At 48.7% G+C, this 24,097-nt stretch overlaps 1 protein-coding gene across 6 annotated transcripts in view; it reads right to left on the bottom strand.

The window, feature by feature from the left end:
* Positions 1-24,097, bottom strand: part of CD2AP (CD2 associated protein) — an 81,502-nt gene that overhangs the window by 40,649 nt on the left and 16,756 nt on the right. For 5 of the 6 annotated variants that reach the window (XM_066596492.1, XM_066596483.1, XM_066596500.1 and 2 more), the window contains exons 2-5: positions 23,911-24,071; positions 5,417-5,564; positions 3,791-3,891; positions 770-890 (exon numbers count right to left, since the gene is read on the bottom strand). In XM_066596492.1, coding sequence (XP_066452589.1) covers positions 770-890; positions 3,791-3,891; positions 5,417-5,564; positions 23,911-24,071 — 531 coding nt within the window. Of the gene's footprint in view, positions 1-769; positions 891-3,790; positions 3,892-5,416; positions 5,565-12,368; positions 12,501-23,910; positions 24,072-24,097 lie in introns of those variants that run through there. The other variant, XM_066596519.1, reaches the window with a different exon arrangement.

Here is a 24,097-nt window from a genome sequence, read left to right as displayed (position 1 = left end):
CCACCAGCGATGGCCGATGTCTGCATGGCTTTACAGTGAAGTAAGCTCCCATGTCTAGCACAAACTGCAGCACACCAGCTGATCTGTGACAAATGTAGCCCTCAGGACCATCCACCTTCACTCCGCTTTCTTTAGTGCGCCCAATCACTTGAAGGGGTGACGGAGGTCTTGAGAAACTGGACCAGAATTAAACACGCGGCTGTAAATCTCGTGCGCGTTTGAGGAGTTGCGTGACACGAATGTGAACCCTATTCTTTTGGATGGAGTCGTACACAAAAATTGCTACATGTCCTGTCTTTTTGGGTTCCTCAGAACGTATCGCCCATTGTTTTCAAAGGCACATTAAAGACATGCATGAGGAGCAGGCAAGTGTGATGTAAGGTTTCCCACTGAAAACAATACATCCCCCGAACCTGCAGGACGTAACTGTACATCCTGTAGCATTAAGGGGTTAAAAGGTGTCCATAGTTTTCCCCATACAGAATACATGTATACTGGGACCCGTCAAACCATGAAACACATAATGAAGTTACAGACGCGGGTGAGAGCAGAGACATCGCTGATGAGTGAGAATCACTGACCGTCCGCTCGTATGAAAAGCGGTAACATTAGAGATGGCGCTCAGCCGCCGCTCATCAGGTTATTACATACTGACATCCGGTCACAGAGCATGCTGAGGGTTGTAGTTCCATAGAGCCGCAGGCCTCCTCCCCAACAGCTAGGATACAAACACCACAGTGGTTATGGTGAGAGGAGTGTAAGACGTTACCTGGATCCTCGGAGCTTTCCTGGCTTTCTCCATCGTCCGACAGCTCTAGCTCCTTCACGAAGTTTGAGGGAAACAGTCCCACACGCCCGTTAGTCGTCCCGCTCCACCAGCCTTCTTCAACCTAGCAAAGGAGGCAGATGCATTAGTAAGCCGAATGCCACATTGCCTTCTGCAATCTACCCACCACAACCATCAACCCAAAAAGCACCTTAAATTTCATTTTGTGCAACTTGTTCCCCCTTTTTTAAGATCTCTGCTTGCTGTTGGGGTTAAATTTGCAGTGAATCCGCCTGAAATCCGCTGTAAATCCTCTCGTAGCACATGCAGATTCTACTGCAAAATTGTCACAAAATCCCTGACAGATCCTCCGCTGCGGACAAGTGCCACATTGCCATCTATGCTTAGGTTGTGCGGTGTTGGTGCCCAATCGCAATGATTTTAATAGAGCTGAGCTGCAGTACCACACACAACCAGTGGACAGGTGCGGCGCTGTAACTGGAAGAATGCAGCCTCTTACAGAATGACTGACCTTTAACCCCTTAATGACGTGGCCATTTTTCTTTTTCCACTTTCGTTTTTTCCTCCCCCCCCCTCCTTTAAAAAAATCATAACGCCTTTATTTATCCTTCGACGTCGCTGTATGAGGGCTTGTTTTTTTGCGGGATGAGTTGTATTTTTCAATGGTGCTATTTAATCTACCATATAATGTACTGAAAAACTTTAAAAAAATTCTAAATGGAGTAAAATGAGAAAAAAAACGACATTACGCCATCTTTCAGTGCGTCTTGTTTCTACGGCGCACAAGCTGCAACAAAAACGACATGATAACTTTATTCTATGGGACGGTAAGATTACTACGATACCAAACTTTCATAGTTTTTTTTTTTACTATACTTTTTTTTTTCAAAGACATGAAATTTTTTTCAATTATTTTCTGCGGTCATTTTGCGCGCGCAATAACTTTTTATTTTTCTGTCGACGTAGTTGAGCGAGGGCTCATTTTTTGCGGGATGTCCTGTAGTTTCTGGTAGTACCAATTAGGAATACATACGACTTTTTGATCGCTTTTTATTGCGTTTTTTCTGGGAGACAGAGTAACTGAAAAAGTGCATTTCTGGCGGTCTTTATTTTTTTTTTCGGACGACGTTCACCTTGCGGGAAAAATAATGCACTACTTTGATAGTTCGGACTTTTACGGACGCAGCGATACCAAATATGTATTTTTAATTTATTTAGATTTTTTAATAATAGATATGGCAAAAGGGGGGTGATTTAAACTTTTACAACTTTTTTTTTTCTCAATTAAAAAAAACTTTATTGATTTTTTTTTTTACTTTGAAGTCCCCCTGGGGGACTTTAAGATGCAATGCTTTGATCGCTCCTGCAGTATGACGTAATGCTATAGCATTACGTCATACTGCTTTTTGACAGGCAGTCTATCAAGCCACCCTTGTGGCTTAGTCTGTTAAGGAAGCCCGGGGGCCTTTCATTAGGCCCCCGGCTGCCATGACACCTGCACGGCTCCCCCGATCTCACCGCGGGGGGGGGGGGGGGGGGGGGGGGCCATGCGGGACCCCTGAACATCATTCGGGGGATTTAAATGCCGCTGTCTGAATTGACAGCGGCATTTAAATGGTTAATAGCCGCGATCGGCCGCACGGCCGCTCGCGGCTATTGCCCGCGGGTGTCAGCTGTTATAAACAGCTGACGCCCGCACTGTATGAAGAGAGGTTGCATCGCAACCTCTTTTCATACATACCCCGCGGCCACAGGACGTACCGGTACGTCCTTGGTCGTGAAAGGGTTAAAGGGCGCTGCAGACATGCAGCAGTCATTCCTTGCTTCCTCAAATGTTTCAGTTCAAGTAGCAGTAAGGACTTATTCACCCAGCACAGATATTTCTGTTCCTGTCCCCTTCATCTGACTGGGGTGAAGAAAGCCACACAGTGCAAAAACCAACCCGTTCTGGGGATCTGAATGGGGTTATCAGTTGTAGAAATTTCTGCAACAAGTCTGCAGCGTGTGAATAAGTCCTGATGAGGGGCAAACAACCTGAAACAGCTGTCTGTGTATGGATTCGGGCTTTCAATTCCCAGTCAGTGTTACAAGGTTCATATAAAGAGAGTCTAACATTGACTTGCAGGAATGCTGTCTTCCAATAGGTGGTGCTGCAGAGGTATTTCATCTCCCTTATTTGCATATTACCCAGAGGAGCATGCATGGCCTTATAAGTCTCCCTAAGGAGAAAAGACAGTGTTCCTGACCTAAGCCCCAAATATTGCACTGGGCATGAACATGTCTGTGGCTGCTGTATCCTGCATGTACAAATATACATACACTGAAGGACTAGATACAATGCAGAATACTGGTTACCCCTCAGTTACTGTATACAGGCAGTAATAGTCTTCTCTGACATGTAGGCTGTGTATTGCTCCGCACCAGCCCCCTACAACCAGCAGATGGGGGCAACAGGAGGCTTCTGGCGAGTCACTAGGTGGCCACAGACATCATCTCAGATTCCTATAGGGTTCCCTGATTTTAGGGAGTGCATATAAAGCAGACAGTCTGCAGACAGATGATTTATACAGCAAGATAAGAACAGGAACTAGTCAGACGGGTTCTGGAGAGGCTACAACACATGTGGCGGATTGAGCAAGAGGTGCAGACGTAACCACGCCAAGTCCCATCACCATGTGTTGTGCATTACTCTGCAGAGCTGCAATCACGCACAGATCACTACACGGAATCACAGAGGCACATCAAAACTGTGAGCGGGGATCCTGTGGATGGAAACGCCGAAAGGGGTTGGAGGAGGATGTCAAGAATCATTGTGGTGCTGCACAGTCAAGCTAATTGCAACTGAATACAAGACTGCAATTAACATGTCTGAATGCACAACTTTTCCGTGGTCCAAGACAGGCTGTCAGGAGATGACCTGATACTACGTACCTGGAGATACGATGAACACCGCTTACATCACAACCCCCCGTATATACAAGCCAACACGTGCCGGCGGCTCACCTCCTCAGTGACCTCCAGGACGTCTCCCACCTTCAGCTCCAGCTCGTCCTCGTTCTGTGGGCTGTAGTCGAACACCACTTTACATTGTCTCTTCTTGGATTCTGGGGAAATGGAAAATGGCAATAATAAGGCAGGGGGCGCCGCGTACCTCAACAATACATCCTGCGGGTAAATACCGGGTCCTACTATCTGCAAGCCGGGCAATGGAAAACTCCACAACTATACAAGTCGTTGACCTGGAAGACGTGTAGACCAAGATCTCATAGTCTTCAGGCTGCGGGAAGCTATAAAGATGGTTCTAGAATTTATCCCAGTTTGTTGCCCCCAAATGTATTCATCAATGTGGCAATAAGGAGTCTGGTTTTCGGCTGTCAGGTCTCCTTGCCCTTTGTTACTGCATCTCTGAGCTTTACTTAGATAACCAGAAAGACCAGCTCCTGCGGGCCGACTACTAAGACAGCAGCTGCAGGTACTGCGGCCCCAGCAGGCAAGCCACCATGATGGCAGCAGGAAAGGGTAGCAAGAGAGGCCAACTAGCCCACTTGTAACGTCCGCTCAAATCCAGAGAGCCCGTCTATGCTACAATAGTTGTAAAAGGCTCCACCGGTAGCAGCCAGGGGCAGATATCTACACCCCACTACCCATGCTCTATAAGGCTGCCTGTCCGAGGGCGATTGTTCATTGCGTTACTTGCTGTGATAACCCGGCCGCGGGTAACGGAGTGAACGCTTTCCATAGGGTTGCTATGGAAAGCGCAGCCCCCTGTCCACGAGCGGTGAATCATAGCGATTCTCCGCTCACGGGATTTAAATTGCGGCATGCTGCGATTCTCTGTCAGACAGGCTCACCGCAGAGAACTGACAGCGGCCCCGCCTTCTCCCCCACGGCGGAAATATTACTGGCGGTATTCCGCGACGGCCGTGGACAGGGGGCCTAAGGCCTTGTTCACACCAGCAACTGCAATTGCAATCTGAAAAAAAAAAAATAAAACTTTTCATGCATTTTTGTTAGACGGACTCACACGGACGTGTTTGGGCACACAATACGCAGGGCATAGAACCCATTAAGGTCATTGGCCGCATTCTCATCTCTTGATTTTGTGCACGCATTCTGCACACGCGGAATAAAAAAAACGCAGCTTGCTCCATTTCGTGCACATTTGTCCACCAAAGACCCCATAGAAGTCCATCTTGCACCCAATGGCCACTCAATAGTACAAGAGGCTGCAGCGTTGTGTGGGGAAAAGACCACATCTGGAACTAATTAGGCTAACTAGCCTTTTAAAATCAGGACGTGGCTGTGTCCCGCGCCCATGTGAAAGTCATTTAAGTGCAAAAAAGGGCAGTAAACGCCCGTGCGAGTCCGGCCTTAGTTTGGGTGTTATATATATATATATAAAAAACAAAACAAAAAGTCGCTCAATTGATCCAACTTCTCGGACTACCCATTTAAGTAAAATGCAGTCATGTGAATAGAACCAATGAAAACAAAGTTTTCCCGAATCACACACTAAAACAAACACCCGTGTGGCTAAGCCCTCCGAGCGGCAGATACTGATGGAGGCGAGTCTACGGCTAATGATCCCCGGGGGTCTACCATGAAGATTCTGTACAACACATCCCGTACTTCTCTTGACAGATTTGTTAGGAGGCGGCGGCGGTCCGATCCCAGGGATCCCGATGACGCTCATCCGCTGCACCAAGCTGGCGACATTTCCAGACTTCTCCCTTTTATGTATATTTTCCTCCTTCGGTTCAGCGTCCTTCTTAACTTCCTACAGAAGACAGAAAACAAGAGTCAGTGAAGTACCGACAGTGGACCACAGAGAGACAGAGCGATCACAGAGACAGCCCGGGATTCCAGAGACACCTAGCGATCACAGAGACTTCCCAGGATTCCCACCTGTTTATATGGGAGCTATGTGACCACCAATTCAGCCCCAAGGGGGGTCATCACCAGCTCTCCTAGAGGCAGTGCAGCACTGCATACGTTGGTCAGAGACATCGGTGTCTGCACTGGTCATCACTGTCTCTCCTAGAGGCAGTACAGCATTGTATACGTAGGTCAGGGACATCGGTGTCTACACTGGTCATCACTGTCTCTCCTAGAGGCAGTACAGCATTGTATACGTAGGTCAGGGACATCGGTGTCTACACTGGTGGTCACCCGACTCTCCTAAAGGCACTGTAGCACTGCAGACGAAGGTCGGGGACATCGGTGTCTACACTGGTGGTCACCCGACTCTCCTAAAGGTAGCATAGCACTGCAGACGAAGGTCGGGGACATCGGTGTCTACACTGGTGGTCACCGGCTCTCCTAGTGGCAGTGTAGCATGGCATATGTAGGTCGGGGACATCGGTGTCTACACTGGTGGTCAACGGCTCTCCTAGAGGCACTGTAGCACTGCAGACGAAGGTCAAGGACATCGGTGTCTACACTGGTGGTCACCGGCTCTCCTAGTGGCAGTGTAGCATAGCATACGTAGGTCGGGGGCATCGGTGTCTACACTGGTCATCACCAGCTCTCCTAAAGGTAGCATAGCACTGCATACGTAGGTCGGGGGCATCGGTGTCTACACTGGTCATCACCAGCTCTCCTAAAGGTAGCATAGCACTGCATACGTAGGTCGGGGGCATCGGTGTCTACACTGGTCATCACCAGCTCTCCTAAAGGTAGCATAGCACTGCATACGTAGGTCGGGGGCATCGGTGTCTACACTGGTGGTCACTGGCTCTCCTAGTGGCAGTGCAGCATGGCATATGTAGGTCGGGGACATCGGTATTCACACTGGTCGTCATCTGGCTCTCCAGGAAATAAGCTGGATAGAAGCCTTCACAATATAACAAAGACTGAAAGAGTGATTGTTAACCCCGTAGTGACAGGCATTACACCTTTTTACTGACCTCACTAATGGGCTTTAAACCTACACATACTTGTTTTTAAGGCTGTGGCTTGGCGGGCTACTGACAGCCAGGCTCCTGCTCCAACAGGCAGTCGTGGAGAAACCTTAGATCATGACATTTTAACCCCTTACATGCCACAATCAACAGCAACTGTAGCATATAAGCAGATGACGGGGGAAGGGGGCTCGCATCACCCATCGGCACCCTGCAGTATGACTGCAAGCTACCAAAAGGGTTCTCATGGCAGCTGGAAGCCTGACTAAAGCCCCATTTACACGGGACGACTGCTGGGCAAATGATGCCCGACACTCGTCCCTGCATGTACTCGCTCCCATGCTGTTGCACAGGAGTAAGTATCGTTGGTTTGCGGCGGAGGGGCTGGAGATTTCTCTCCCCCACCCCTCTCCATTGACATAACATAGCAGCCGTTCAGTACTGACCAGCTGCTGTTTACAATCATCGTTTAGGCTGCATGAAATCCTACACACTCATGTGAACGGATCAATGAAAGTCCATTGACTTTCATGGAGTTCATTCACCGTGTGTCACACGACCGTAACATGTGCCGAAATCCCGGCCGTGTGAATGAGCCCTAAATCTGGTGTCGCAGTCATCATGTCGATCCAGAGAATAAAGGCTATTGTTAACAAATCGTGAGCGCCATAAAAATAAACCCCCAAAACACTGGCGAAGTTTCTGGGTAATTTCTCCATGAGCTCCCCAAAACAATGTAATACACCACATTATATACGTCCCCCAGAGTGCGGCCATCCATATATACAACCAGCCCTCGTACGGCCGTGTCAGACAGTTATGGCTCTTGCAATGCGACAATGAAAATAGCTTGGTCTAAAAGGCAAAAAAAAGTAGGCCGGTCACTAAGGGGTTAAACTTAGGTTAAAAAAAAAAAAAAGCAACTTATGGCAACAAATCGCACGCGGTTCCTGGCTGCGGTATGGCAAGGTGTACGGGCGCCCGCAGAATATTACTAGTATGTAGAGGAGCGGGTGGGAAGGGCTGCAGGAATGTCAGTAATGCGGGCGGCAGGTGAGCGCTTGTCCCGACAGCTCCATCCCCCCGATCACGGACACATCAGGGGTCTACACGGCCATACGACCAGAAGAGGAGAGCGTGGAGCTTCATGGATCCATAGGCTCTAACACTTAAAACTTAGTCAGACTACACAAATAGGTTTCAGCTGCGACGCTGTTCTGTCCCACAGAATAAATATATGGAAATGATCCTTTTTTCTTCTTCTAACATTAGTCAGTGGACAACGTCTGGCTGCAGGTTTCCAAGTATGTAATGTACAGGTTGCCTTGTGATCAAGGAGGCAGTGTTAGACTACCTATACACTAGACCTGCTATGATTGGCCACAGCTGCTTTAGTGATCAGCACTGGCCAATCAGAGAGCAGTACATCATGTGCATTGAGTAGAAAAGCAACAACTAAAAACGGGCCGGAAACGGCGGATCAAAGGGGCGGCAGAGAAGAACAACTGCAGGTGATACATACACCCCATCCCCTCGCCCCACAACCAGAGGGTCCTTTAATGATGTTGTCCCACCAAAAGAAGAAGTCATCACTGGTCCACAGGATTGGGGATAACCATTTAATCCGAAGGTCCCCAGATGAATGAAGAGATGACCAGAGAAGGCCGAGCGCTTGCCCACACTCTCATCCGACCAATGGGATCCCCATGATCTGGTAGTTGTCCCTTATTCAGCAGATGGACGCCCCTTTAAATGGTACGTGTTTCATCACAATCTCAGCAGTGCAGCCTCAGGCTTTGGGCCCTCCAACAGCTTCTCCTGAGGTATGACCACCAACTGTTGGCCAAGCATCCCAAGTTCAGTGGTGAGTACCCAGACACACTGGAGGACACCTACCAACACTCAGATACACCCGGGTGAGCCCTATATACTGGGTAATATGGGCATAACAAATATACATCCTACAACACCAGCCTGCAACATTCACCCTTGAGCAGCGCCCTCCTGCAACATTGCACCGGGTCTGACAGTATTTTAGGACAGTCTAAAGCTGTGATTGTGGCCAGAAATATAGCAGAGAAGAGTCGATTACAGAAACCAAGACAAAGCCAAGACTACATAAAGCTAGTGCAGGAAAGTGCGCCATCTTCTCCTCCGCCCCGACCGCGGGCAGCAGCGATGTGTATAAAGGTCCTAATGTATGTTAGGGGTCACATCGATATGAACATTAGAACGTCAGGTTCCGCTCATCAGGCGGTTTCTGGAATTTCCGGGCACATATTACACCCGTCATACTACATGGAGAAGCTGGAAGTATTGGGTTTAGCTGTTGGGTGTAATTAAGGACGGTCATAAAGGTGTAATTAGTGCTAGTAAATCCAGTGAATGTCATCATTGAGAAGACAACACGCCCCACACGTCGCCCGCCTCTTGGATGTCTGCCACTGCCTGCGGCAGGAAACCCCCTCGAGCAACCGCCTGCGGCAGCAATCAGCCTGCTCCTACTAACAAGGAGGGGAGATGCTCACGGATAACGAGAGCCCAGTGATAGAACGCCATCCAGGAAGTGCCATGTAAGCAGTTCTCCATCATATTACTGGTGGTGCCATCCAAGGGCTCTGGATCATCCCTGGAGCCGATTCTTATTCTCACACTGTATTTACACGGCGTTGTTGTACTGGAAGACGCTACATTATGCTTTCTGGTGCAGTTGTTTAAAAAAAAACAAAAAAAAAAAACCACAATGGCGCTCTGTCGCCCATGTGAACGACGCCCAAGTCGCACGATTTTGTCGCAATGCTATAAATCGCATGTATGTGCAGCCCATGCTTTCCTATGGGTCCTTTCACACATGCGATGTTGTGTAGCAAGCGACAACCCGACACACAAACCTTGCCGGTCCGGCGATATGCCCGCATCCGTGAGGTTTTGTAGGCCATGTTCCCCTATAGAGCCTTCCTCAGTTGCATCGCATTGCACAAAAACACGATTTTTGTGCGATGCAACTTTGACAGAAGGAAATCCTACTATCAGAGCTATAATCCAAGCCCTAGCTGCAGGGAAAACACACATACATCCCCTTAGAAGTGGTCTGACACCGCACCAGCTTCTCCCCGGGTCCTGGCACTGCTCCTCTTCCTTATCTTCTGGCCGGGGATTGGTTCAATCACAGCCACTCATCGAGCGTCGCCTGGATTGGGTAAGTGTCAGCCAATCACAGCCACTCATCGAGCGTCGCCTGGATTGGGTAAGTGTCAGCCAATCACAGCCACTCATCGAGCGTCGCCTGGATTGGGTAAGTGTCAGCCAATCACAGCCACTCATCGAGCGTCGCCTGGATTGGGTAAGTGTCAGCCAATCACAGGCACTCATCGAGCGTCGCCTGGATTGGGTAAGTGTCAGCCAATCACAGGCACTCATCGAGCGTCGCCTGGATTGGGTAAGTGTCAGCCAATCACAGCCACTCATCAAGCCCCCCCCCCACCATAAATCCTCGCATGTTGTGCTACAAAGGCACACCACATATTCAGAAACTGCAGCAATATGGCACAGACCAGCGATGTGATATCACCGCGAGTTTCTCGCAGCGAAGCCATATCGCTCATGTGAACGAGGCCTTACAGCGTGTTCTGCCGGCGTATCGTAAAAGTCTCTTTTGGGAATAGGACTTTAACCCAAGAGCTTAAAGGGTCGGGGGCCAAGATATAAAGTTATCCCACATCCACAGGCAATCACTTGGGTGGGGATCCAAACACAGAGACCCTCATTAATTGAGAGAACGGAGGTCCTGAAGGTTCTTGCGTGAACAGTCTGAATGTGCAGCGTCGATCCATTCATTGCTGGAAATTGCCAGATATAAGACCTTGGTGCCCTCCGGCGCTCCCATATACCCCCACAAATACCCACTGGCACCTTTTATAATGCATATGGCCGGCTGAATAGTAAAACAATTAGTGAGGTTCTCCGTTTTGGACAATCCAAACGTGTCACAAAGGTCCCCTGACCGTACGTTGATCACAAGGTGCTCCTTGTTGGGAACCCCAGCGATCAGCTGCGATCTGTGGAGAAGCCCGACAGTAATGGCCTTCCACACGGCACGATTATCATTAGAGCGAAAGGTCTACAGGATAATGGTTCAGTGTGATCGCACGCTGTGAGAGAACGGTCAGCGGTAAATCTCCGATCCAATCTTTATCAACAGACCTAAACAACATCATTCGTCTGCCATTGCATCGTTCCATATAAACAGGCCGTCCCTCCCTTACGGACTGCTGTGATTGGACGAGAACACGTCGGGGCGATCTCCGGCCCACTCCACCTACATTCACTGAGCGATGATCCTCCTGTGAAAAGCTCAGGAACAATCATCACCAAGATGGCCATCAGGCGCCGAAGGGCCCAAAAGCAAAACACGTGATCACATCTTTTGTGTAGGCTGATTGTTGGTACTTTTAGAAGGTCCGATTGTCAGGCCAAGGAATGTCTGGAGGAACGTTCCATAATATATCATTAATACAGATAACACTGGTTAGCAAGCAGATCCTGTAAAAGGGGTTGTCCAGTTACCAGACGCTATCCCTTTAATAGGGCTGCCTGTAGTAAAATAATAAACTGAGCTATACTTCCAGCACTGCAGTCTCGCTGTGGTCCCGGTGTTTGTAGTCACCGCTCATTCCACTGCAAGCGGTGCTCCCATCCTGAGTGCTATCATGCCAGGATTCAGGAATGGGACGCTGCAGCGATCACCTGACTTCCGGTAATGGCTGCTGTCACAACATCGGGACCACAGCGGGACTGCAGCACTGGATTTTATTTACTACAGGCAGCACTGTTAAAGGGATGTTGTCCAGTAACTGCACAACCCCTTTAAGTCCTGTGAGGTGTGGCCATCATGGATCAGACTTGTTTTTCCAGTACACCCCACAGATGCTCAATGGGATTGAGATTTGGGCACTTTGGAGTCATCACCTCGAGGGAACAGGAAGTAGTTGGTTCCCCAACAATACAGCCCCCATAACTCAGATCCACTGATTTGTACAGAACTTTCCATGTAAATGCAACCACTGAACAAATCAATAGCGCTGCGGATCACTAGTGTTATAGTATTGGGGGTCTGGATATCTGATCTAGCAGAGCTGAGTCGGTCATTCAGCACAACTCACACTGACATTACAATGTCATTGTACTCCGAGACGTATCGTCCACACTGAAATACCTTATTATGGCCTGACGAGTTAAAGGAAGTGGGGGGGGGGGGATTATGACCCTTGAAAGTGGCCAAGGAGGGTAAATAAGTAGCGATAGGACCCGCCGCATGCATTGACATCAATGAATGACCTCTGATTTTAATAAGGCGCGATGCAACACCTCTTGCCCGCCATCACCGAGCTTATGGGGTTCTGGCAGTGGGACCCCCTTATCCTTGGGATTGGATGCTGGTCAGGCGTAAAAAGGGATCATTCAAAACTGACCACCCCTTTAACTCTTAATGCAAGCCATGACAAAAAAAAAAAAAGCTAATTGAGCTCTGCTACATCTGTGCCCAGGCATTTGTCACTGATCCACATGATGAAGATACATTGTTTGCATTCCAGTGGTGACCCCACTTGACCAAAACAAAGAATAAGAGCCCCCTGAGACCCCACAGGAGGGGGCGCTGTGCACAGGATGCCGCTGCTTACCGTCACACTACGCATTGTTGCCAGGATGTGTCACTTCCAGCCGGATGAGCCCATTAGGCACATTAACCACCATTGTCATCTATGGAAACATCCCGGAGAATGAAACCCTCACCTGGGACATACTTGGCTGCCGCACACACCCTGCAGAGAGCGCCGCCTATGGGCGGGACTGGGCTCATGACGGGACTTGTCTGCAGGTAATGATCCCCTGCCTGTACAAACACTGATCTGATCACTACTGCGGGGGAAACCAAAACCCCCAGCATGCCGTCCGCTGCAGTAGACAAGGAGTCGTAGTTCTACGATGGCCGATGAGCCCCGACAGCCGTCTGTAACAAAAGACATCACAAAGGTCTCTGAGCTTCTAAACGCAAGATCTCTGCTTACTGAAAGTGAATGTCCCACAGAGCTTGGAGTTTGCTACAGTGTATCGGTGCAGGTGAGATGTGTGCAGCGGTGTAGCTCATAGATGACAGCAGTAATAGGCGAGGGCACACAGCCACTTTTGGGCATAACCCCGCCTGCACGGGATAAGACCTCGCTCACTGGTACGGGGTAATTCACCTCAACGCTAGTTTTCTCTTTGACCAAAAGTCTGTTTAAAAAAATAATTTAAAAAAAACACACACAAAAAAAAAAAAACGCTACAAGTCCCATTATTTTCTATGGGAGCGCGAAAAAGAAGAAGAAAAAAAACTAAAAAAAACAAATGTGAGCACAACCAAGGGGCTCATTCACACGGCCGTACGTGTAAACCGTTGTGTGTATTCCGCAGTGTTTTACCGCTGCGTGAGCCGGTGTACTGCTGTGTACGGCAGCGATTTTGGACGGCGCGGTCGCGCACAGGCTTTCTGGTTTCATTTTTTCCCTAAATCTCCCATTCTGTCGCTTAGGGAAGGTGCGTAGGAACGCCGCACGTATGGAATGGATTGCGGATATACAGTGTTTAATACGCACCCATGGGCTGTATACACAATACGCCGCAAAATACAACATGCTGCCTTATTTTTTTACGCACTTTTTATATGCGATGATAAGACGTTGGTGTGAGCGGGATGTGCGAAAATCAATGCACGTCAATTGCTGCGACGTACCGTGTATGATACGCAATTCAAATACGTCTGTATGAATGAGCCCTAAAAGCTGGCTTTACGCTGGTGTAAGCGGATTCGCCCTATGGGCATTATGTTTTTGCGCACATTTTACAGTTTTTTCTTGTACACACGTGCCCTGCGTAACGGTGCGTGCTAACACACAAAAAAAAACACGAAAAAACAAAACACAAGCATACTCCCATTAGTCTCAATAGACAATGACGTTTTCTTTAATATGCGCCATTTTCGTGGCCATACGCACCTAAATAGAACAAACTGTCCGCACAACATATGCTGGGAAGAAACCTGCTGAAATCAATGGTTCCATTCACTGCATATTGTGGATCCAGCCGCAGGGGGAAGTTTACCAGGACTGGCATCAGTCTGCCCCCCGCCGGCACATGATGCACCTCATGTATCGGGATCTCCATAGACGAGGCAGCTCATCGCCTACACAGGGATCCCCCCTGGCCGTGACATGGTATAATATATACAGTGTGGCGGGCTGGTGGTCACACCCCTAACGCATGCCTCTTTTTTTTCCTAAAGGGTGGCAGAAATCTTCAAAAATTCTTGTGCCACAATTTGCAGCCACTGTCTGCTAAACTCGTGATAATCCCAGCCGCTGCTGGACCCCTCATCATATACGTTCCCTGTAAGACCCCCACTACGGCTGCGCACATCTGTCACAGGGTCCTTCTACTACAGATAACACAGCTGGAGGCATTCCTAAGATTGAAGGAGGGCATGTTTTTGGAGAGAACAGGAAAGCTGCAGTATAAAGCATGGGGACAAGAACAGCAGCTTGAAGCGAAGGGGGAATTTTCATTTCCTCGGACTATTATTAAAGGGGTTGTAGCAGAATGAACTTTTATCACCTTTCCCTAGGATAGAAGTGATAGCAGGGTAATTGGTGGGGGCAAGCACAGAACGGGGGTCCTGTGTCCCCATTCCTCATCACTGTGGGGTCTGCAGACCAAGCATAGACTAGTCTGGAATCATTACAAAGTGTGACTATACCCACTGGACTGTGCGGACAACCAGGGAGCAGTCCCATGCCGGCATGCCCTTGTGGTCTACCAGAGGTCAAGGTGACCGGCGGCCGTCCAGGAATGTTCCCGGCTCTTATCTGATGATGTAACAATGCGGAGCTCTTCCTGCACATCACACGCTGCACTGTGTAACTCCGCTGCACTGTGTAACTCCGCTGCACTGTGTAACTCCGCTGCACTGTGTAACTCCGCTGCACTGTGTAACTCCGCTGCACTGTGTAACTCCGCTGCACTGTGTAACTCCGCTGCACTGTGTAACTCCGGCTCCACACCCAAGAAAAGCCCCAATCCACCTGGGCCCCACAGTACTCCCTGCCCCTGACTGGCAGGATACAATGAGCACATCCTCTTCACTACCCCAGACCACCAGGGAAGGAAGCATTAACCCTTTATCTGAAGCCACTACGGACATCTATAATAAACTTCCTCTAATGTCTACCTGTGTGGATTTGAGATAAACGTTCTACAACCATGGACCCCGTGCCGCCAGGGAAGCATTTGTATAAGGGATTGTCTTAAAAAAAAGGAATAAGTGGCCATGATATAGAATACACCATACTCTCTCCTCCCCTTGGTAAATACCAGCGGGTCCTGGAACAATGCTGATCTGTACAGACGGTAGTCACAGGACTGCTGCAACCACTCAGAGGCCGCAGAGTCACTGCCTGTTCTCTTGGCATCAGTGCCCATATCCTGGGCCACAAGATGCCAGGAATTCCAAACAGTGACACTGCAGCCTTCCCACCAGGGAAGGTAGCATTACGCCCAAAGCTACCCTATACCACCAGTGAGGCATTAATCCCTCCACTACCCTAGACCAGTGTTCCCCAACTCCAGTCCTCAGGGACCCCCAACAGGTCTTGTTTTCAGGATTTCCTCAGTATTGCACAGGTGATATAATTATTGTCAGTGCCTCACACATTGCCACAGGTGTTCTTACCACAGGATATCCTGAAAACATGACCTGTTGGTGGTCCCTGAGGAATGGAGTTGGGGACCCCTGCCCTAGGCCACCAGTGAGGCATTAATCCCTCCACTGCCCTAGACCACCAGTGAGGCATTAATCCCTCCACTGCCCTAGACCACCAGTGAGGCATTAATCCCTCCACTGCCCTAGACCACCAGTGAGGCATTAATCCCTCCACTGCCCTAGACCACCAGTGAGGCATTAATCCCTCCACTGCCCTAGACCACCAGTGAGGCATTAATCCCTCCACTGCCCTAGACCACCAGTGAGGCATTAATCCCTCCACTGCCCTAGACCACCAGTGAGGCATTAATCCCTCCACTGCCCTAGACCACCAGTGAGGCATTAATCCCTCCACTGCCCTAGACCACCAGTGAGGCATTAATCCCTCCACTGCCCTAGACCACCAGTGAGGCATTAATCCCTCCACTGCCCTAGACCACCAGTGAGGCATTAATCCCTCCACTGCCCTAGACCACCAGTGAGGCATTAATCCCTCCACTGCCCTAGACCACCAGTGAGGCATTAATCCCTCCACTGCCCTAGACCACCAGTGAGGCATTAATCCCTCCACTACCCTAAACCACCAGTAAGCCATTAATCCCTCCACTACCCTAAACCACCAGTAAGCCATTAATCCCTCCACTACTCTGGACCACCAGTGAGCCATTAATCCCTCCACTACTCTGGACCACCAGTGAGCCATTAATCCCTCCACTACTCTGGACCACCAGTGAGCCATTAATCCCTCCACTACTCTGGACCACCAGTGAGCCATTAATCCCTCCACTACTCTGGACCACCAGTGAGGCATAAATTCCTCCACTACTCTGGACCAACAGTGAGGCATAAATTCCTCCACTACTCTGGACCAACAGTGAGGCATAAATTCCTGCACTACACTAGCCCAGAGGAGGTAGCATTTTTTTCACCACTGACCCAGACCACCAGTGAGGCATTCATTCAAATGGTTGTGCAAAGCTAGGAAGTCATCTTCTATCCAAATAGTAAGGGATAAAATTCTGGTTGGTCAGGATCTAACCGCTAGGACCCCCAACGATTACAAGAACATGGGTCCTGAAGGTCCCACCATGAATGAAGTGGAGGTCACACACGTAGGATTCCCTATATATTAATTTCAACAGCAATCTCCTCTCTGACGCTTCCACGGAAATTAATGGAGCAGCAGAGCGCATATATGTGACTTTTGCTCCATTCACGTGGGGAAACTTTCGAAAACCCCGTTCAAGATTGCTGGGGTCAGCGGTCAGAGCCTCACCAATCAGGAGGTCCATAAGTGATACCTTTCTTTCTTAGTACAAACCGTTTAACCCACTACATACACAACCAGAGAAGGCAGCATAATTTCAACTTCCAGCCTAGACCACCACTACCAGCGATCCCACCAGACCCCCTGTGTAGTCAGAAATATTTTTTTCCTATGATTTTGGTTACTGTATTACAAAATAGGTCAGTCTAATACTTCAGAAATGTTCTAGTATGGAGATTTCTATAGAGCAAGCAATGTTCCCATTACCTGAGCCGAGCCAACAGCATTGTGATAACAGGGGTTGATAAAATACCATCCACTACTATAACATCCGGCCGCTCCTTGAGAAAATCTACAAGAGCCAAGGAAATAACCAGAAGCTGCTCGGTATCGTCAGTATGAAGCGCTCGGCCCTCACCGGCCGGCCCAATGACATGAATGAACTGGCGGTGCTCATGTGCAACCACAGCTCCATCCATTCAGGGACCCCCATTCTTGTGACTGGTGGGGAGCCCAACTATCGGGCCACCAGAGAGGAGAACCCCTACAGCCAGAGCTGTAGGATGGAAAACAAGATGGCGGAGCAGCTGGCACAGCCGTCACTGGCGCATCAAGCGATATATTAGATACTGTAACATTCATGAACTACAGGCCAAAATACAGTCATAGCAGTAAGTTCACCAGCTAGAACATTGTACATTTTTGACTTCATATACTATGTGATCAGCGGCAAGAGGAGAAGGACGGGTGAGAATTGCTTATTTTTGAACAGCACTAGATATAGTATATACACCGATCCCTATGGACATAGCTTACATCCAGAGCTGGTAGGTACGGTCACTGGTCTGCCTCCGCCACCTTTTCCATCAATGTGAATGCACTTTTCTTCCTTCGTCAGCCACTTATCTCTCAGAGCCGCCATCTTTACCATCCATGAGTCCCGCAGACTTCATAAGACCCGTGGCCTCCGCTTCCTCTTGTATGGCTTATCCCACCAGTACAAGGTCTGCGCTTCGGACTCAGAAGCTGAAGACATGGGGTACCTTTACAGCGGGCGATTATAGCCCCAGTGATGCTGGAAACCGCAAATTCTTGCGATAATTGCCCCGTGTACATGCAGCCGCCGACAGGCCGCCCAGACAGAAGTGGCGCACCAGTCAGTTGCTGGTTTCTAAGCAGGAGCTGCGCAGCGTTTGTGTGACTCCTGTCTACTGTAAGCGGAGGCGGGCGGCCAGAACGATCCCCGTCCGCTTCACCCGAACGACTATCACTCCTGTGTAAGCATAGGACCGACAGTCAGGCGGTAGTCCGTGGGACGGCTGTCATGCACTTATGTGTCCAAAAGTAGTCCCGTCAATGGGCAGGAGTGCGGAATTTCCGAAGCATTTTCACACAAAGTAGCGACATCCGTGAACAGATTTTGCCCATCGATGGAACTGATGGGCGGCTCAGATGTAAAGTTTAGATGTACTATCAGATGGCCGGAGCTGCCATCTATCTAGTGGGTTTATAGTACGCTTTACGGTCTACAGCTCTAAGGCCACCTATAACGCCTCCGATTCTATATCCCTATGACAACACCTCCTGTCTGGGTTCTGCCACTTCAGCTTTGTCATAAGGACATGAATATCCAAATTTCCCCCTATTTCAGAGGCCACATCCCGACTGGCTCGTACTGTAGGCAGGAGGTGATCGGTGAGGCATCACAGAGGTATCAAAGGCTGCAGGGTTTGGTGATAGACTTATGGATGTTGGCCTGCAGATGTAGTCTGTCATCAGCTGGAGATACTGGATTACAAGCCGTATGGTGAGGGGTGAGTTGGCATCCATCTCCTCTCATGTACGGACCGCTCCGCCCCAAGGAGCCTCGCTAAATGCCAAGAACTAATGTCCTGACGTCCGCACGTGACTGAAGACATCTGGGTGACACATCTCCGTGCTGGAAGGATCTCGCCGGCCCCTCCATGACTCCAGAGGTTTACGGACTGCTGGGGCACCCTGGGGCATAGAGGACAGATTAGTCGGCCGCACAGTGTGTCTGCTTCGTGTTACAACTGGCGTGCCACCACAGATAATCGGCCATTAGGTCGGGCCTCGTGCGACTACAAGACGCCTCAGGGGCATTGATCACTGGGAAGAAGCAAAGCACTTTAAAAAGTGACCCGTTTAGAGTATCAGGGACCGTAGATCCATCCCTATAGGTCAGCTTGGTGGGGCTGTGGAAAAACATCCGTGTTTGACCAGGTTGGGGCTTGCACAAACTCAACGTACAGCCCAACATATTATAGCGATGCCGGGCACAACCGTGTCCGGGGGCCAGAGGGGACATTACCGGACGGCCTTCCTCCTCAGTCGGCTGTCAATCTGCTTCTTTCTGGGCCGCCCTTCATTCTCCCAATGTGGATGTGGCAATTCTTAAGACTACCAACGCACCGCCACGGCTCAGTGTACAGATACTGCTGCGATTGGTCAGTGCTGCTCACGTGACTAGCACTGACCAACCAGTACGCAGTATTCAGTGTCTGACTACTAATGTGCAGTATCCATTATACAGTGGCAGGAGGGCCAAGGCCATGTTGGAAGAATGAAGAGGGGGTCCAGGAAGTAGCGGATCAGCGGCAGCAGGTGACGTTAGCCTCCTCTCCAGGACTGCTTTAAAGAACTGACAGCCAAAGTCAGTGTGACACATCTGGGTGACATACACCGTCTGACTACCTTTTAGTTGCTGTCTGGAGCCTTGCTATGCTTTACAACACCCAGGAGCCAACTAATCATTACTTATGCATCCCATTAGCTAATCTTCCGCAAGCTCCTATTTAACCCCTTAGTGACCAAGCCTATTTGCGCCTTAGTGAGGAAGCCAAGTTTTGGAAATCTGGCTGTGTCACTTTAACCTAGAATAACTCCGTAAAGGTTTTGCATATCCCAGTGATTCTGCCATTGGTTTTTCGCCACATATTGTACTTCATTTAAATGGTAAAAATAGAATTTGTGTATATTTATTAAAAGTGTCAAAATTGGGAAAATTTTGGAAAAATGTTATTTTTTCACATTTCCAACTGTAATCTCTCAAATATGTCCAAACATACTGTACAAATTCTTGCTAAGATATATATTTCCATTTGTTAACTTTATTCTGGAAGCACATTGGAAAAACGGTTTGTTTTTTAACCATTTAGGAGCCATACAAATTTAACATTAACATTTTGAGGGACACTTTTTTTTCCTACACCAAACCAAGCAAAGGCTCATAGGTGTCAGAATGATAGATACCCCCACAAATGACCCCATTTTAAAAACTGCACCCCTTAAATGTACTCACTGAGGGGGGGGGGGGGGGCAGGAGTATTTTGACCCCATAGTTTTTTTTCAGGAATTAATGCACTTTAGAGGGGGAAAAAAAAATTCATATTTTTGCAAATATGTAATTTTAAAGACATTTTTTTTCTATAGTGCACATGAAAATGAGGATTTACACCCCACAATGGATACCCCTGTTTGTCCTGTATTTGGAAATATACCCATTGTTGCCCTAATATTATGTTTGTATGCAATTACGATTTTCAATTTTTTAGACAATCGTGTTATTTAAAAAAACAGCTTTTTTTATACGGCGCACAGTGTTTCCCTGAAAATAAGACACTGTCATTATTTTGTGCCCCAAAAAGGGCACAGTGTCTTATTTTCGGGGGGGGGGCTTATACTCACCTGGTCCGCAGCGTCCGGATGGTCTTCGGCGGCGCTGCGGTAAACTTTGTCCTCTGCGTCCCACAGCTGAGCTTCTGTTGGTGACGGGCCTTTGAATACCCCACCTCAAGCAAAGCGAGCGCTGTGATTGACTAATCGAGCGCCAGCAACCAATCACAGCCAGTGAATGACATCACCCCAAAATGGATACCCCCATTTGCCCTGTGTTCAGAAACATACCCTTATCTTACGTCTGTAAGCACTACAGGGCCCACACCGGAAGGAGCATTGAAGTTCAACTGTTTAACTTTTACGTGATCGCCATTTTGTGTTGGAGAACGGCGATCACATGACCGGGGACAGCTCACTGCAGCCCACGGTCACTGCTCCAGGCTCTCTGCTACCTTTAGTAGCCTGGAGGAAGAAGATTTTAAATTTCCCGGACCCTCCCCAACTTCTGCGCTTATGTCTGCCATTTTGCCAATGGACACATGCACTGAAGTTGGGAAAAGGTCAGCGGATAAAGACCCCGATCAGGGGACATTGCCAGAGGGCTTAGATAAGTAATTATACCTCCCCTCATGGATCGGATTCGTGATAGGAGGTGAAATGTAATTTTTTATTTACATATCCATTGGATAGCAGCGATCACATCACCAGTAACGGCGTACTGCGGCTCCCCGTGAAACCTCCAGGCTCTCTGCTACATTCGGTAGCCAGGAGTAGGGAGATTTTAAATTACCCGGACAATCTGCGGCTTGTGCGCATGCGTCCGCCACTTTGGCGACGGGAGCATGCGCAGAAGCTGGGGTAAGGCTCACAAATAAATCTGGGGGCCTTAGGTACCCAATTTCATCTGCCATCACGGAGATGAAACTAACTTTTTAGACTTTTTTTTAACTTTACAGGATCACTGTTATCCATTGGATTACAGTGATCATGTGACCGGGAACCGTATACAGCGGTCCCCGGTCACATCTCTCTGCTCCAGGCTGCACATGCTGGCCAGAAACAGAAGGATTTTAAATCCCCCGGGGGCGCGAGCCCTTCTGTACACGGAAACGTTGGGCACGCATGCGCAGAAGGCGACGTAGGGTCCTGGAAGGACTATATCACCAAGGGACATCAAAGAGGACAGGGGTGAGTATTTTCACCTCCCCTTATGGATCCGATTTTATTTTACTTTTTTTGAACTTTTCCGTGAACTCTGTTATCCATTGGATGGTGGTGGTCATGTACCCGGAGACCGGTGACCACGGTCCCCGATTACATCTCCTGCTTCCCGGCTACCTTCAGAAGCCGGGAAGCAGGAGATTTTAAATGTCCCGCACTGATCTGGTCGTCTGCGCATACGTCACCATTTTCACTTAGGCGCACATGCACAGAAGACGCCGGAGGGTCCATTCCAGACCAGATCATCGAGAGACATCGCGGAGGATGGGGGTGGGCAGTTAATGCGATCCGTGAGGGGAGCTGAAACTAACTCTTTTTGACTCTATTTACTTTAATGTGATCGATGCCATCCGTTGGATAGCGCCCACCCATGACAGCTCCAGATTGTCAGCTACCTCCAGGAACCAACAGCATGGAGCTGTGACGTCCACAGCCTGCGGGGCTTTAACCCCTTAATGACACGGCCTATTTTGGCGTTGAGGACCAAGCGATTTTTTGGTATTTTTCCATCTCCATTTTTCAAAAGCCATAACTTTTTTATTTCTACGTCGGCGAGGCCGTATAAGGGCTTGTTTTTTGCGTGGCGATCTGTAGTTTTTATTGGTGCCACTTTTGGGTATATAGACAATATCGTAAAATTTTTTTTTTTTTTTTTTTTTTTTAATGATAGCAGGCAGAGAAAACGCATCAATTCTGCCATAGATTTCTTTTTCTTTTTTTACAGCGTTAATCATGCAGCATAAATGACACACTAAATTTTTTCTGCGGGTCGGTATGGTAACAACGATACCAAAATTGTTGTATTTTTTTTAGGTTTTTACACTTTTTTGCAATAAAACCCCCTTTTTTTTGGAAATCTTTTTTTTTTCGCTATAGCTGCATTCAAAGTCCTGTAACTTTTTTATTTTTCTATGTACGGAGCTCTTTAAGGGCTTATTTTTTGCGAGACGAGCTGTAGTTTTTATTGGTACCATTTTGGGAAATGTACGGCTTTTTTGATCACTTTTATTGCATTTTTTGTGAGGCAAAATGCTAAAAATTAGCATTTTGCCTCTGTTTTTTAGTGTTTTTTTTTACGCTTTTTGTCGTACAAAATAAAAAGCGTGTTCAACTTTTTGTACACGTCGTTACGGACGCGTCAATACCCAATATGTGGGGTTTTAGTTTTTTTTCCCTTTTCTTATGCTAATATTAGAAAAAGCATAAAAAAAGGGGTTTTTTTACATTTTTTTTTTACATTTTTCTTTTTTTTACACTTTTCTTTTCTTTATACTATTTGAGTCCCTCTGAGGGACTTACATCACTGTGCCTATGATTGCTGTCATAAGGCATGGCAGAGCTACTGCTCTGCCATGCCTTATCGCTTGTACAGCGATTATAGGCACAGGCAATACAGGACGCCAGTGTCTGGCGTCCTGTTGCCATGGTGGCAGGCCGGGCTCTCGCGATAACATCGCGAGTTCCGGCCGGAGACACACAGGGATCGCGATCCCTCTGTGAACTCTTTCCCTGCCGCGATCTACTTAGATCGCGGCAGGGAAGGGGTTAACAGCGGCGGGCGCATCTCCGATGTCCCCCCGCTGTTGGAGCGGGACGCCGGCTGTGACTGACAGCCGGCTCCCGCTGCGAGATAGCGCGGGATCTTATGTGATCCCGTGCTATCTCCAGGACGTACCGGTACGTCCTTTTGCGGGAAGTACCAGGCTCCCGGGACGTAACGGTACGTCCTGGAGCGGGAAGGGGTTAATCCTCAGAGGAAGCACGTTTTTACATCCCTGAGGATTAAAACCCACAAAGCCAGGACATAAAAAGGCAAGGGGGCCGTCACTAAGGGGTTAAAGGGTCTGTCATAGGGACAGATACCCCTCAATGATCACCAAAGTAGAAAACTATTCTGACCAAGGATGGAATCTGACAGTGTAAAGCCCCCCATACAATCGTTTGGCTGACCGCCGCTTCCACTGGCTCTTGTGTATAGGGAGGTAAGCTGCGGCCATCCAGCTCTGGCGGTGACTTAACTCTTGGAGAATGAAAGGATTGGATGTTGGTATTCAATGCTCCCCATTTTTCTGTCACCCTAACATTATCTGCTGGGGAAAAGTTCAGTCATCACATGCACATTAGAGAGTCGTCAAGCCCCCGCCATCAGGTATGGATGACTGAAGTGTCCGGGGGGGGGGGGGGGGGGGGGGGGGGGAGGCTTTAATAGCAGTGAGGTTTATAACCACATGTTCATTTACTGCAGAAGTGCCTTTCGTATCCTTCCAAAGGACAATAAGGAAATGATCAGAACGCTCACCTTAACAAAGTTATCAGGAAAAGCCCCTCGTCGGCCATTGATCTCGCCTTCCATCCAACCCTCCTCATCCAGCCTCTTGACGTTCTTGATGATGTCCCCCACCCGTAACCTCAGCTCGTCCTCGTGTACCGCATCGTAGTCGTATTCCACAATGTATTCAACTGCAAAGACACAGAGGAAACATCAC

Source organism: Eleutherodactylus coqui, chromosome 1, assembly GCF_035609145.1.
Source record: "Eleutherodactylus coqui strain aEleCoq1 chromosome 1, aEleCoq1.hap1, whole genome shotgun sequence".
Lineage (NCBI taxonomy): Eukaryota > Metazoa > Chordata > Amphibia > Anura > Eleutherodactylidae > Eleutherodactylus > Eleutherodactylus coqui.
Note: the sequence above shows the minus strand (reverse complement) of the source record. Positions and strands in the feature narration are given on the sequence as shown.